Source organism: Lonchura striata, chromosome 1 (genome assembly GCF_050655825.1).
Source record: "Lonchura striata isolate lonStrDom1 chromosome 1, ASM5065582v1, whole genome shotgun sequence".
Lineage (NCBI taxonomy): Eukaryota > Metazoa > Chordata > Aves > Passeriformes > Estrildidae > Lonchura > Lonchura striata.
Genome location: NC_140703.1, coordinates 103,490,214 through 103,504,694, shown reverse-complemented (window position 1 = coordinate 103,504,694; position 14,481 = coordinate 103,490,214). Strand labels below are relative to the sequence as shown.

General features: G+C 37.0%; 1 protein-coding gene across 3 annotated transcripts in view; it reads left to right on the top strand.

Moving 5' to 3' along the window:
- Window positions 1-14,481, top strand: part of MAP3K15 (mitogen-activated protein kinase kinase kinase 15) — an 81,248-nt gene that overhangs the window by 34,107 nt on the left and 32,660 nt on the right. For all 3 annotated transcript variants that reach the window (XM_077781631.2, XM_031503680.3, XM_085559259.1), the window contains 3 exons: window positions 2,780-2,973; window positions 5,126-5,294; window positions 6,546-6,652. In XM_077781631.2, the coding sequence (XP_077637757.1) occupies window positions 2,780-2,973; window positions 5,126-5,294; window positions 6,546-6,652 (470 nt within the window). The remainder of the gene's footprint in view (window positions 1-2,779; window positions 2,974-5,125; window positions 5,295-6,545; window positions 6,653-14,481) is intronic.

Here is a 14,481-nt window from a genome sequence, read left to right as displayed (position 1 = left end):
TGCCTAGTGAGATGGAGTAAGCATTCTTGATACTTGAGTGAGTGGCAAAATTAATAGCATGGCTCAAGTAAAATAACTGTACTATTGGCTTGGCAGGAATAATTCCCTCCTTGAAAGTGCAGAGATTTTCACTCAGCATTTCTTATTTGGGAGAAAACCTACCTTTAATTCAAGTGTAGCATCTCTGTCAGAAAGTGACTATTGCACCAGAATAACTTTTCCAGTACAATTAAAAAACCTGTTTATATTAAGATCAAAATTTACTTGTAACAGCATTTTAAAAATATTTGGAAAATATTTTGAGACAAAAAAACACTCTACATTTGGCCTGGCTTGCCTAGGGCCTAAAAATGGCCTCTGTGGACCTCACGCTTTCAGCCTCTCAGCAAAAGGCATGGCTTTCTGCTTAATTCCTTTAACTACTTCCCCTGAAGAACTGGTCCCTTTCTCAACTTATTTGCAGTTATTTTCTGGGGGTTTTTTTATGTTCTTAAATTTGTGGCTTGTTTTGTGGTAGACTTTAAAATGTTGTGATTAAATACAAAAGTTTCAGTGCTGCCATACACTGGAAGATGAGCCATTCAGAGTTTTGGGATTTTTTTTCAGTCTGCTTGGCTGTAATTTTTAACTTAAAATTTCCCGAAATCAGACAATAAAATACCCTAGCTTCTAATCCTGAAATTAACCATCTCATTGTATAGTCTTAATAAGCTATGAAGTTGTAATTTTATTACAGTTAAATAAGCAATAATTTACAGATGTTATATGTATGTATATACATATGCAGATAGGGTTGCTACATACGTTACTTGACATATACCTAAGCCATTTATTCATTATCTTCAGAAAGCAATAGTTGGTGTATGACAAGACAATAATTTTCAAAATTATTAGCTTTTAGTATCAGAGATCAGCATTCCTGAACAGAAGATCAGAAAAAGTAAGGGTGGGTGATATTTTCAGCCATCTCTAATTCTTGTTAGCATAAGAAAAGTAGATGGACTGGTTTTTTACATAATGGAGATAGGAAAGACTTTTGTAGGCCACACAGTATATATGAAAGGATTTTATAATTTATTAAATGTAAGTATTGTACAGAAGAAGCTAGAAGACAGGAGGGTTTAATTGCATAGATTTCACTATGCAAAAGGAGACAAATCTAAGTCATACAGTCCATATGTTGGCTGGATAACAATACAGTGTTTGAGGATTAGATTAATACAGTATTTCACATATGTACTTAATTTTTTCTAAAAATTTCATTGCTTCTTCAGTAGATAACTACAGTTATTTGCATCTCAAGATACATCACCCTTTCAAATTGAATGGGCTTTTTCATGCAGGAAGAGCTAATTTGCTGTTAAATATTTAAGAATAAAGTTTACAGACAAGCAGCTTTTGTGTTGCAGTGAGCTTACTGCTTATTTAAATAAACCTGAGACAAAGCTGTGCTGCCATATTGGTGGCTTGGGTTGCAGTTTTTCTGTTTTCTTGGGAAGTAAAGATAGCAATCCAGCAGATAATTATGTTGTTACAACAAGGATAATTTAACTTAGGATTTGTAAGGAAGGAATATGACTTGATCTTTATCTGTTAGAAATAATTTAAAATTCTAAATCCTTGCTCAGGTCAGCAACAGGATGTACTGGTACAGGTTTTTTATCTGTGGTTTTAGTACCTGCATGCCCTATATTTTTAACTTCCTGTGAACAATCTGTTTCTCCTGTCTAGTTTACTAAGACATTCAAAAATGTGCCATCTTCATATCCATTCTTTTCATCATCTCAGCATTCTCCCATTGTTCAAGGTGGCTATAAATGGCTATGGCTTTTCTACATGCTTAGGTTATATGAAAAAATGGCAGGTATGATTATTCTGTACAGGTTCAGTGCTGGAATATCTCCAATGCAGTGGTAGTTGATCATGGCAGATCCATTATGTTGACCTCTGACTCTGTGCTCCCATCTAGTTACTTTCAAATATAAAGTTCACCTTCCTTTTAAACAGCACAGAGTTGTCATAGCTGGAATTGGATACAGGTGCTTCTCCCAGCTGTGGAAACCTTCATAGTGATCTGATTTCTGGTATCTTGTTTAGGGGCTAAAAACTCTGAACTTGCTGGTTTTGGGCTCTGAAGGGCCATTTCTTGTGTCCTCACACACTTCAGCACCTTGTTTGTATTTACACATTTAATGTGGCATGTTAAATTTTTTTGGGTTTTACTTCTAGGATTTTATGCTACAAGTCCTACATCTACTACAAAACATTTCAAAGTTTTGGGGTTTGGTTGGTTAGGCTTTTGATGGTAGATGTTTTGTAGGCTGCTCTGGATTAAACATCTCTATACAGTCCTTCCAGTCTCTGTGTTTCTGTATTTCTCTCATAGTGGGGAGCTCTGCATCATATCTTTCCTAGCACAGGGTGGGCTTAGAGGATGCAAGTACATCTCTGAAGCCAAAAATTTGGGAACAGAACATCAGCAGATAATCAGACCCTACTAGGGTCTGTGCATTACATTAAAAGGAAAAATTGAACAGTTTTGTTGTATTGTCACTTAACAGACCTGGACCCTTATTCATCAAATTTGTTAATTTTTGTAACTTTTTTACATTAATTTCCTTGAATTTAATGCTTGCAAATCTTGTGTTAAACAATGCACTAGAACTTCTTACACACCAGCACTACTCTAGCTGTTTTTCTGTCAGCAGAAGATTCTGTGTATACACAAGTATAATTCTACTTTCACTTGTTTTCTAAACTCTGCCTGTTTTTATTTTAGGCTTCAAGTGGCAATTATTATTTTATTCCATACATTGTCACACCTTGTGCTGACTACTTTTGCTGTGAAAGTGATGCCCAACGAAGAGCCTCTGAGTACATGCAGCCCAGCTGGGACAATATCCTGGGGCCATTTTGTGTCCCACTGGTGGACAAGTTTCTCAGCCTTCTCAAGGATGTCCATGTTACATCATGGTAATGTTACAATATATACAGTTCCAGAACCTTTGATAGTCTCTTTTTAATATTATGGAAAAAGAAGATACAGAATTTCTAGTAGCATTGATAATAATTTTTTTATTTTTCACTGCACTTAATGTAGTGTTAAAAGAAGCTGCCAATTTTACAGCTTTTTGTATTCCTGGTCTGCAGTTGTTACAGTTAACTAGCCATGTTATGCTAGAATTTGATTTATAGTTACTTTCCAGAAAGCAAAGGCAGTCCATGGGTAAGATAAAGTGCTTAAGTTTTACAGTGTACAAGGTCATAATATGAGCTAAGCTCATACATTCATCATAGAGTTGAAAGCGAAAAACTGTCCTTTTCTGTTATCAGATAAAATATATACATAGTAGCAATGGGCATTCAGTTGTAATTCTCTTGATTTGTTTTTATTTACAAATATTTACCCTCTGGTGTTACTTAATAAACATGATACTGCTCAGCCATTTCTGCAAGGGGATTTTGGAGTTTTGAGAATTGGGGCTGGAGAAGGAGGTCTTTCTTTCTCAGTTGCTCACCCTGTATTCTGGACCTATTTCTGATTCGTATATATTTCTGAAAAACACTCAGAGAGACTGAGTTTTAGGTTTTTAATTTTCCTAATGTCTGAAGCATGAGGTAGCACGGAGGACCCTCAGATTTGTTTCCCCATTGCTATCCCACCCAAGTGAAAGGCTTGTCTAAAAAACTACTATTCTTTTGTGGTCCCATCCCCCTGAAGGGATAGGGAGCACCCAAGATTCCCTAGATGCTCGTGTTTGAAAGGAATGATAAAAATCAGAGTGTCTGCAAAAGTTTGCAAAGTTTTATTAGTAAGCTACACACTTGGCATGGAAATTGGTGTTTTAGTCCTTGAACTCCTAGTGTAAGGCACAACAGAGGGTTTTGGATAAAGGATGTAGGGTGAAAGGGAAGAGAGAGAGATAAATTAAAGAGGGGCAAAGAAGAGGAAAGAAAGAGATCACCCATCCTGGCTCCAGTGTCAATCCAGCTGGGTTTCCATGGTCCTGGGATGCATATTCAGGACAAGCACCCTGGAATTTTTGGGGAATTTTTCTTTTTTTATAAATAAGTTTTCCCCACACTGGAGATAATTTGCTTGCTGTATATGCAAATTAGTTACATGCAGTCTGTTCTTGTAGATCTTTCTGGAAATGGGTTTGAAGTCTTTGGGGGTTACTGGGTGATTGTGATCCCACCTTACAACCCATGCCCGCTTCTCGGCCTCATTTCTGTGCTTGCACTGTATGAGGCTGTGCTCACCAGTAGTGTTTACTCTGGCCTTGTTGCTTTGCTTATAGTGTATGTGAGACAGAGAACTTAATTTTCTTTGCTATGTGTAGGGCTTATGCTAAGCAAGACTTAATACTTTGAAAGACTCATTTGTAAACAAGAAAGGGATTGTATGCACTGAAATATCTGTCAGGTGGGACTTGCTAAGTTCCAGACTAGAGACTCCATGACCTGCTCCAGGATAAATTTACCCCTAAGCAGCTTGTTGAGGTCATTCATACTTGTCATGCTGGCAATATATATATTATTTTTCAATTTGCAAAAGTGCTGATATTGGATTGTGCACTGTAAATAAGATGCACTTACTGGAGGCTTTTACAGAGATCCTGCCCACATTATGTGTTATGTTCAAAGAGATTGCAACTAAATCAGCTTTTGTTGGCTTGTTTTTGTTTCAGTTTCTGTGTTGGAAAGTCTTCCAACTTCCATGGTAAAATAATATGCCTCCTCTTTACATCACACTGGTGTTTCTCCTCTGTGTCACTTTATTATCTCAGATGCAACCTTTCTTATGGCACAAAGTACCACATCTGTCAGGGTCAGTAATGGGGCAAAGAAATGCTCCGGTTTTCTTGTGTTGGTAAAATTGTCTCACGGTCCTGGTTATAAGCATATTGATACGTAGCCCCACATAGCCCTAGTCTGAGTGAGGTGGGGCAAGGTGGAATATTTGTAAGTAGTCATGAAAAATATGGCAACATTTGATGTGGACCTCACTCTGAGGAAATGATACTTTTTATTAGAAATTATACTTTTTATTAGAAGCATAGCCATGTTTTATAAGAAAGGTCTAACAGTCTTCTTCCCCTGTGTCTAACTTCTATTTCTTTAGTGCCTATTATAAAGAAACACTACTAAATGACATTAGAAAAGCTAGAGAGAAGTACCAAGGAGATGAACTGGCTAAGGAGCTGGCCAGGATTAAGCTTCGTATGGATAATACTGAAGTGCTGACTTCTGACATTGTCATAAACCTGCTTCTTTCTTACAGGGATATTCAGGTATGTGCTTAAAGACTAAGGTGGATTATTTTACCATGCAATTTTGGCTCCTGTTTGTTCTCCTGGGCTTCTTTCTTTGTTAAGCAGTGATTCACAGCTGACACTAAATGGGAGCAACTGTTACATGTTTAAGTTTGGCTTGTCTTTTGGGCATTTTAAGGGATAGAGACTCTTACTTACTTTGCCTGTGAACAAGAGACTCAGACTAGGTGACTTCCCAAGGTCTCTCCCTTTGCTTTTAGAAATTTATAACTTCCTTAAAAAGAAAAAAAGCAAAAATCCCTACTGAATCAAAATGCTTGCCTTGCTCTCCTCTCCCCTACGTTTCCTCCCTTGCCCCATAAAATGAATATATTTAGAAATTAAGAAAACACATTTGTTATGACCATTATATTGGCTAGAGATGCCCAAATTGAGAACTGTAATTCAATGAAACATTAATTTGCTTTTAAAATCTAACAGCACATTTTTTTCTTGTTTTGATTTTTAAAAATAAATTCTGCTTTTGCTGTTTTTCCAAATTGACAGTCTCTGTGTTTAACATCCATTTTCAAATATAATTTCAACCATTCTATAGATTTTTTTTTCCCATCAGGAGCTAAGTTGGTTATTTCTTGTGTATAAATGGGTTGTGAGAGAGCAATGGGTGACCACATCATCCTTCATTACCAAACCTTCCATTCTGAAATGCATATTTTCCTTGCAGCACTTTATTCAACTTCATTTGGATTGGCTCTGGTGATCATGAAAGGTGTCCCCTGAGAAATGTACTCGTCTCAAAACATATTTTGAACAAAAATTTCAGTAACACAAGGCCCCTTGAAATGTCAGTAAACTGGCCTCTTCCACGCTGTAGGTGTGGGTTACCCCTGAGAAACCCAAATGAGTGCACAAGTGGCTGATGTACTTCAGAGACAGCTCTGGTTGAGTCCACAGTGACCTGGTGAGGTGCCATTCATCAGAAGATCTTAATAAGGCCTGAAAAAGCCAGACTTGTCATCTCTTCTACTGGTGCTGGGAGAGTGATCACACTGGCTACAGGGATTCAGTAGTTTGGGCATTGTGGTGAGGAAGAGGCAAGCACTGACATGGATGGACAAAATCCCTGTGTGTCATAAAGGCCATTTCTTTTAGGAATAGTCACCTGAGAAGCTGTCTAGTGATCATGATACATTTTAGCTTAGTGATGCTTTCCTCCTTTCAGTTTATTCTACTTCAATCTTCATTATTGTTTTTTTAATTTCATACCAGGACTATGATGCTATGGTGAAGCTGGTAGAGACACTAGAAATGCTTCCTACCTGTGACCTTGCTGATCAGCACAACATTAAGTTTCATTATGCTTTTGCATTGAATCGGTAAGGTTGACTGATTCAAGTTGTTTTATTTTATTGCTGTTCCATGTGGGCTTTTATGTAAATTTATAGTGCAGGTAATATCAAATTCCCTTCCCTTTCTGCACATATTGATATTCATAACAGTCATCTCTCCTTAATCCCATACTTAGTGGGCACCAGGACAGTTTGTAACTTTTGAAACAGTTGTTTTCCAACAATCTTTGTTTTGTCAATAACTAGGAGAGAGTGGATCTGTTCCAAAGACCACCTGACTAACTGCAGAAGATTCCAGAGCTTCTTGGTCAGTCTGAGATTGTTTAATCTGAGTCACTGATTATTCTGAATGTCTTCAAATGTTTAGTGTGATAGAGTTATGAGTGATTTATTAAAGTAAGAGGTAAAAAGCACTGCTTGATCTACAAATACACATTTATGATAGTTTTCTTGGAAGACTGGATGGTCATCAGGACCTACAGGCACATCATTACTTCAAGAAACTCTGAAATATTTTTGAAGTCTTCTAGTTAGGTACAGACTTTTGTCGTACCTATGTATAATAATGACTCCCTTTCTAAAGAATTTATGTTAAGATTGAGAAAATAGATCTTATGCAAATGAAATCACATGTAATAATAAGAGTAACTGGCTAGATGCAATCCACATACTATTAAAGATTGTGACCTAGCTAACTAAAGCTAAACTAAATTAGCTAGCTAATTTAGCTAACTTAATTAGCTGAATTAGCTAACTAAAGATTAGCACTGGACAACATCAGGATGGCATAAATCAAAGAGATTAAGAACTTAATAATAGATCTGGAAATGCAGTTCCTATGGCATTTTCTGGAAAATGGTAATAAATCTAGTCCTATCTGACAGTTTAATCAGACACAAGAGTAAACACTAAAGTATTGCTCATACAATACTGCATATGGATTTAGCCCTATTTTTCAGAAATTAAAAAAAAATTATTTCAGGAATTTGTCTCAACATGTTTAAATTTGCTAGGAAGAATAGTGCTAGAATCATGCCTTGTCATTAGGTAATGTTTTAATACAATCAGTTTTTAAAATCTTTTCATTTAGATGTGCATAACAAAATTAGCAAGCTCCTTTACTGTCTTGGTGTTCAAATTCTTTGCATTTTGAGCAGCATATGAAATCCATGCCATTAAATCTTCTTTTTTGACAATGCCAATAGCACCCTGGTAAGACAAGATAAAATTAATTGCTCATGAACTTGCTTTCCCTGTCAACAGCTTTCATTAAAATGATTATCAGCCCAATCCAGCATGACTCTGCTTGATTTCTTTTGGGACCTATTTAAGCATTTTTATAGAAATGGTTTTTCAGAAATAAATGACAGGTTTTTCATTGGTAAGAATGCAGAATTTAGCATCTACAAATGTTTTTGGCTTCTTCAAACAAAATGATGGACAAAGCTCAAAAGCTGACACTTAAACATTTTTTGAGCAAGTCCACTTAGTTCAAAATGACCTCTAAAATGTTGCATTTAGCATCTTACTTGATGAAAATTTTGAATCCCTAATTTTGTCTGTTTTAAAGCCAAATTCTTTTTAGAGATTTCTCTCAGAAGCTATCTTTAAAATAAAGAATTACATTTTCTGTTCATAATCTATTAATTTCAACATACAGAACAGTATTAATGTTGATAAGTACCGCTGATTGAGCCCACCAGGAAAACACATCGTATGCAGAACAGAAATGGCAGCTGTAAGAATATCTGACCCTGCAGAATGTTAATGTGTGCTTAATTTCATAAAAAAGTATGCTAGAATTGTGATCCAGAGTAATTATTTTATTTCCTCTTGGACTCCATGGCTGAGTTCTCCTGGCCGTTAGTGTCACTTGCATTGTCATGGTCAGGTCAGAGTCACTCCGGTGCTGCGCCGGGGCTGCAGGGCTGGTTCTGGGCACCTCGGGGCTCTGCTGCTGCAGCAGCTGGGCACAGGCCTGCTCTGAAGCACAGCTGTGGGTAGATCCAGGTTAACAAGAAGTGCTAAGGCAAGGGGCAGGAATGTTCCACTCGGGGTTCTGTGCCATTCCAGCCTAGCTGCATGTCCTCTGCCTCAGAGCCAGCCTGGGTGTGACCTGGCTTGGATCATAAGCAAAGCAAGCCTGGGCCTCGCTGCTGGCTGCTGTGCAGACAGGTACGAAGGCACTCGCTGTCATATGCAGGGCAGGCAGACACTTGCAGGCTGATTTCTGGAACCTGATTCATGTGGCAGGTGTTTAAGCACAGCCCCACTCCTAGATTGGTGTCTTCCTCTCTGGCTGCCATTTCAGAGCAGAACTGAGAGCATCTTGGATTTGTCATCGCTCATGGCTGTTGTCAGAGGCTAACAATGGACGTTTGCAATGACAGGCTCATGCTTGTTTCCAAGCCTGGGCATTCTGAGTACATCACCTTCCTAAGGAACAAAGGGCTATTGCTTTTCTAGTGTCTTAAGCTAAATAATTTGGATGCAACATAGGAACAGAGCAGACAGTGCTCTCTTCTGTACAGACACAGGCTTGTTTAAGGCATTGTTCCTTGTTGCCTCCTAGCTGAGATGTGAGTCTAATTGCACCTTAATTTAGACATCTTTAGGTATAAGTTCAGTCCAAATGTGCAACATGAGTATTTTCAATATTTGTATTCACAGCTGTGGTATGAAGTAGGATGCTGTGCAGTTGAGGGCTGGGTGTTCCAGATGTGGATGGCTGTTTGTTTCAGTGCATGGTACACCTCACCTGGGAGGCAAGCACCGTGTAAGGACAATCTTCTAATTGGTCTTATTTACCAGAGCTGGAGTTATAATGTCCTGGAAACTTGCAAAGAGGCCCAAGGGTATGCCAAATTCTGTTCAAAGCAGAGTAGACATTAAAACCAAACCCAGTCCTGGCATGAGGCCAGAACTGTGAAAATTTTAGTCTCTTTCCAGAGCGCTTCTATCTTCCTTTATATTAAAGATGAGGACAGCTGCAGTCACTATTATTTAACTCAGCATGCTGTGTTTTAACAAGCAACATATTCCAGTACCATAATAAAAGAAGGCAATTAACAACTGAAGGGTGTAATAGGGTGCAAGTAGAAAATCACTAGTAATTGTGAATAATACTAGTAATTGTGAATAATAGTAGCCACAGAAAATTGTTTCCATTGATAAGCACTGGGGTATTTAAAATGTTCTGTTCTGTGATTACTCAAATTTAGTAAAAAAACATGTTGTTGGCCTTCTCCTTTTATACACCTGGTTTTCATGAAGTACCTGAAGTGTATATGAGGGAGGGAAAAAAAGCTAGGTTTTTTTCCTTGTCATATCTGTCTGGAGGCTCGCAAATTTAGTTCTTGTCAAAGGCTATCTAATTTAGGGTCTTGTTTTCTTCATTTACTGTTTCAAATATTGAAGATTATACAAGCAAATTACATCCTCAGTGAAATGTATCTTAACTCAAAAATCAGTTTCTGGTTTTAAGTGCAAATGCAAGTGTACTAACTCTAACTAAAATGAGTTCTCATATTTCTTAATAATTAAGATTTTTTAAAATGTTTTTGCTGTTATTAAGACATGAAATTAAAAGGAAAGCAAATGTATATTCCCTTGAGAAAATACTTTCTATTATTACAAGAGTTTCTTGTCATATATAGTTTTCTCCATCTAGCTAGATGGAAACAAACCATACAAGGGAAGATGTGAACAAAAAGCTGAGAAAAAAAACATTACACCACCTGTTACCAACAGAGTGAGCTAATTCTTGCCCCAGTGAAATACATGCTGTTCCTGTTGACTTTGTTGGGCAAAGGCCTGGTTCACTGAGTGTAGTTCTGGCTCTGTAACCATGCCAATTCTTTAAAGCTGGTTAAACCAGTCTGGTGAAGCAAGAAGATTTTTTTTTTTTTTTTTTTTTTTTTTTGTTTAGGGATATTTAAAACTAGGTCACCTTATAAAGACTAGAGTGTAGAGAAAAATTCCCCATGAAGAGAATGGATTTGGAGAGGAAGAAAGGAACTCTGATATCAAAGAGAGAGGAAAAAAACCTGCTTTCCCGTTTTTTGTTTTTTTTTTTTTTTTTTTTAACTGTGTGTTCCAGGTGTTATTCCAGGTGAAATACTGTAATAGGAGTTTGTAACCCTACAGAGTAATTCAAGGAGGTAAGGGAGGAGTGGATAGTTGGATAAGGCAGGGAGACAGATGCAAGAGGCTTGTGTAGACCAGGGAAGTGAGAAGGCTGATTCTGTGATTGAAGAAACATGGTAGAGTCAGCAGACAGGTAAATCACATGGCAAAACTGCAGTGAGCAAGCCAGCAAATTGGCAGGTGAATCAGCCAGCAGTTTCTGGGATACAAGCTGTCAGGCAAAACCAACCTGGCAGCAGAACACTGGCACAGATTTCGAGGAAGTAATTAGAGGCTGTAAAGGTGCCCTGCAGGACAACTTTTGTTTTAAGAAAAATAATTCCTATGTAACCATTTCTGTCTGAAAAACCTTAGTTTATTGAAGATTTCTTCATACAGAAATGATTCTGTGTCATTGATCATTCCCTCAATTTGAATTTTTTCCCCTAATCCTAATAGTTCAGTTTCCTTTTTAAATAAAGCTTAAATCTGTACACAGTACTGAAGATTAATGTGCTGGGTATTTGTAAAAGACATCATAATTTGTACTCCTCGTTCATTTTCTTTTAATTCCCAGCATTGTGCTTGGGGACACTTGGCAGTGTTTTATTAAGCACTAGGATATTTTCATAATTGCCCTAGTTTTTGGAAGTAATTTGGAGATCTCTTTCTTAACTGGAAGCAGTTTCTGTTGCTGTCATGTTCAGATAATGTAGATTCATTTTCTCTGTTTTTCTTCTCTGCAAGTTCTCACAAGGTAACAACTGCAGTAAATTCATGTGCTAACAAACAGTAAGAAAAAAAAAGTAGTTTTATGAAACACTTTCCATGGCCTGTGGGGATTTTTAATATAGTTTCTAAATAAATTGTAGTAGTACTCTTTTTTTCTTACCTCATTGACCATTGAAACTGTATTTTGAAAGATATTTTAGATTGTGAGTAGTGATTCTAAAAACTGTGCCACCTAAAGAAAAAAAATAGCTCATATTTTCACTGGATGTGTATGCAAACTTCTTTAATGTAGGACATATCTTCTTCCAGATGTGGAGAGTTTAACAGATTTTGTGTTGAAGAGCACCATTGAAAAATGCCCATTTCAAAATTCTATTTCATTCCTAAAGTTGACTTGTTTGTGGGATACCATGAGCGATATCTGTATTTCAGTGCAAGATGGCCTGTAAGCACCAAGAAGCAGTAAAATTACCTGATAAGAGTCATTTTTGTAGCAGCCTATTGACATTCTGCTCTGGCTTATAAAACTTCATATTCAGGGAATATAATTTGCAAATCTCACCTGGTACACCAAGTTAATCCATAAAGAGAACATTTTCTGCCTTCCTTCTTATGCCTGTGCATCATCATATACAGTATTTCTGCTTTTCCTGTTCAGAGAGGCTGTGGCATCTCCATCCTTGGAGGTTTAATAAATTCAGCTTTTCAGACACAGCCAAGGCTGCCATGGTCTAGTGCAGGGCCATAGACCTGCTGTGAGAGGGGGATTCTGTTAGATGACCTCCAGCAGTGATCTATGACATGGTTTTTTGAGATTTGCTCTAGTGTGGCTTTAAAGGGCAGCTGGGGAGCATGGGGGAGCTAACAGAGTTGAGATTGGTTTAAAAAAATCGAAGTCAGTGCTAAACCTTAAGGGTTTAAGGTAATCTCCTCTGAGATTATATCTGTCAATAACACCAGAGATCTGTTTCAAGGCACCTTGAAACAAATTATGAGCTGTCAGGCATGCAGACCTGACAAAGTGTGGAGTCTGAAATAAGAAATGAAAATCTGTCTTTGTCAAGAATAACAGGTTCTGCATTTTATCCAACAGAATCTTTTCATACTAACTTCAGAGAACTTGCTTGTAGTTTATGTGATCTTTCATTTTGTTTTGGTTTTTTCTTTGTTTTCCCTCTTTTTGGGATTTAGAAGCTGATAACTTCCTAAATTTGTAAAATGTTATAATTGGTGTATGGGTTTTGTATTATCCAGTGGGCATTGAATTCTGCTGCAGTGAAAAACAGGGTCTAATATAAAGACACCTAAACTGATTATTGTTTAATTATATCCTGCTAGATGAGTGTATACTGGTCATGTGCTAAATTTTGTTGAATTTAATTATTTTTAGCAATTTTTTTTTCTGTATAAGAGAGATAGATCTTTTAAGTTCTCTAGTACAGTGTTCATTTAGGGCTTGGTCTTTGTAATGCTTTTCTAGTGTTGTATTTGGTGTGTACAGGTTCATCATTTGATGACCAGAAATGTTAATTTGCACAATGTCCCATTTTAAGCAGTGTCTAGCTTTGTTCATTGCTTTTCTTCTTTATATGCTTTTTTTAATCAGTACCTAACACCTCTTTATATTAACATTAATAAATAACATATTTCACAGAAGGCAGACTTGAGTCAAGTCTAGGAAAGCAGTGATTTTTTTAGATATTCTGTTTCCATGCTAAAGTGGAACATTAGGGTTTAGTTGTGCATTTCTTGTGTTTTCAGGAAGAGCTCAGAACACATGCCAACTTTTGTGGTCACAGTATACAAGACCAGGGAAATACTGGACTTTAATATTAGGGCCTAATTTTGTTCTAAGCTCTGTTTACTCAACTTTGTGCTTTAATGTTAACAACAGTGAAGCTTGTGTACTCCTAGTTAAAGAATCTGGTTTGTCCAGAAGAAGTTTGGTTAGAGCATGCTGACCTTGCAATGGATTTACGCCCACAGTTTTTGCCTCCTGTTTATTTCTTGTAAAACTGAAAAAATATACCAACTTTCTCCTTGTGTGCTCATTAGAGAAGACCGGTATTATTTCAGAGCAGTTAACATGACAAAGAAAATGCTTTAAAAATATTCAAGTACTTGCTGTGAAAGTTTATGCTTTGCAGTTACATCAAAGGCAGGATAAAGCCTTCACAACCAGCTACAAAGCTGTTCAATCTTATTAGATGTTCTCCATCACCTAACGTGCTCAGAAGCCTGAATTTTGTTACAGATGTGCTGTTACTGGTCTTATTGCATCAGCTGGTTACCTAAGGAACAGAGCCCCTTTACAGTAAATATTAATCCTTTTGGGGCATGCAAGTAATAAATTCACCAGAAACCATTATCTGCTACTGATATTGCTGACAAAGTAGTCATAGTCCTTGTAGGCCTGTTCATGGATACCTAGGTGGGGATTGGAATATTGTAAACAGTTCTAAAAAGGGGTTGGTAAATATTTTAAATCTCTCTGGTGATGAAAAAAAGTGTTGAAGAGGCTATTAAACTCTTCAGCTGTGTTTGCATTACTCTTGCAAATAGACATTGTTGTTTGTTCTAAGTGACTTTTTGCAATGAATATTGAGTTCTAAACTTAGAAAAACAGCAAGGTAAATGGAAGCAAAAAATCTGGCTGCTTAATAATAATAAGGAATGGAAATTTATTTAATCACTCTTTTCTTATTAACACAATTATTAAATATTTGTCAAAACATGCATATCACAGCTGTTAGTTTTCCAAATCTTTTTCTAATCTGAAGAATTTTAATTAAGAAATGCAGTTCAATTTTGCCCTTTTATTCTCGTTGGAGTTCAAAGGCTCCATATTGAGCTCTGTCGTTCTTTTGGATAAGATTGGATTGACCTGGCTTCTCCTGCAATTAGTTGGTATTTCCTGGTATTGTTGCTGGATCCTCTGGGTTCAAGATTGCAAATCTTGGACATAGCTGAACGATCTGTCACACTGAATGCTGAAAATG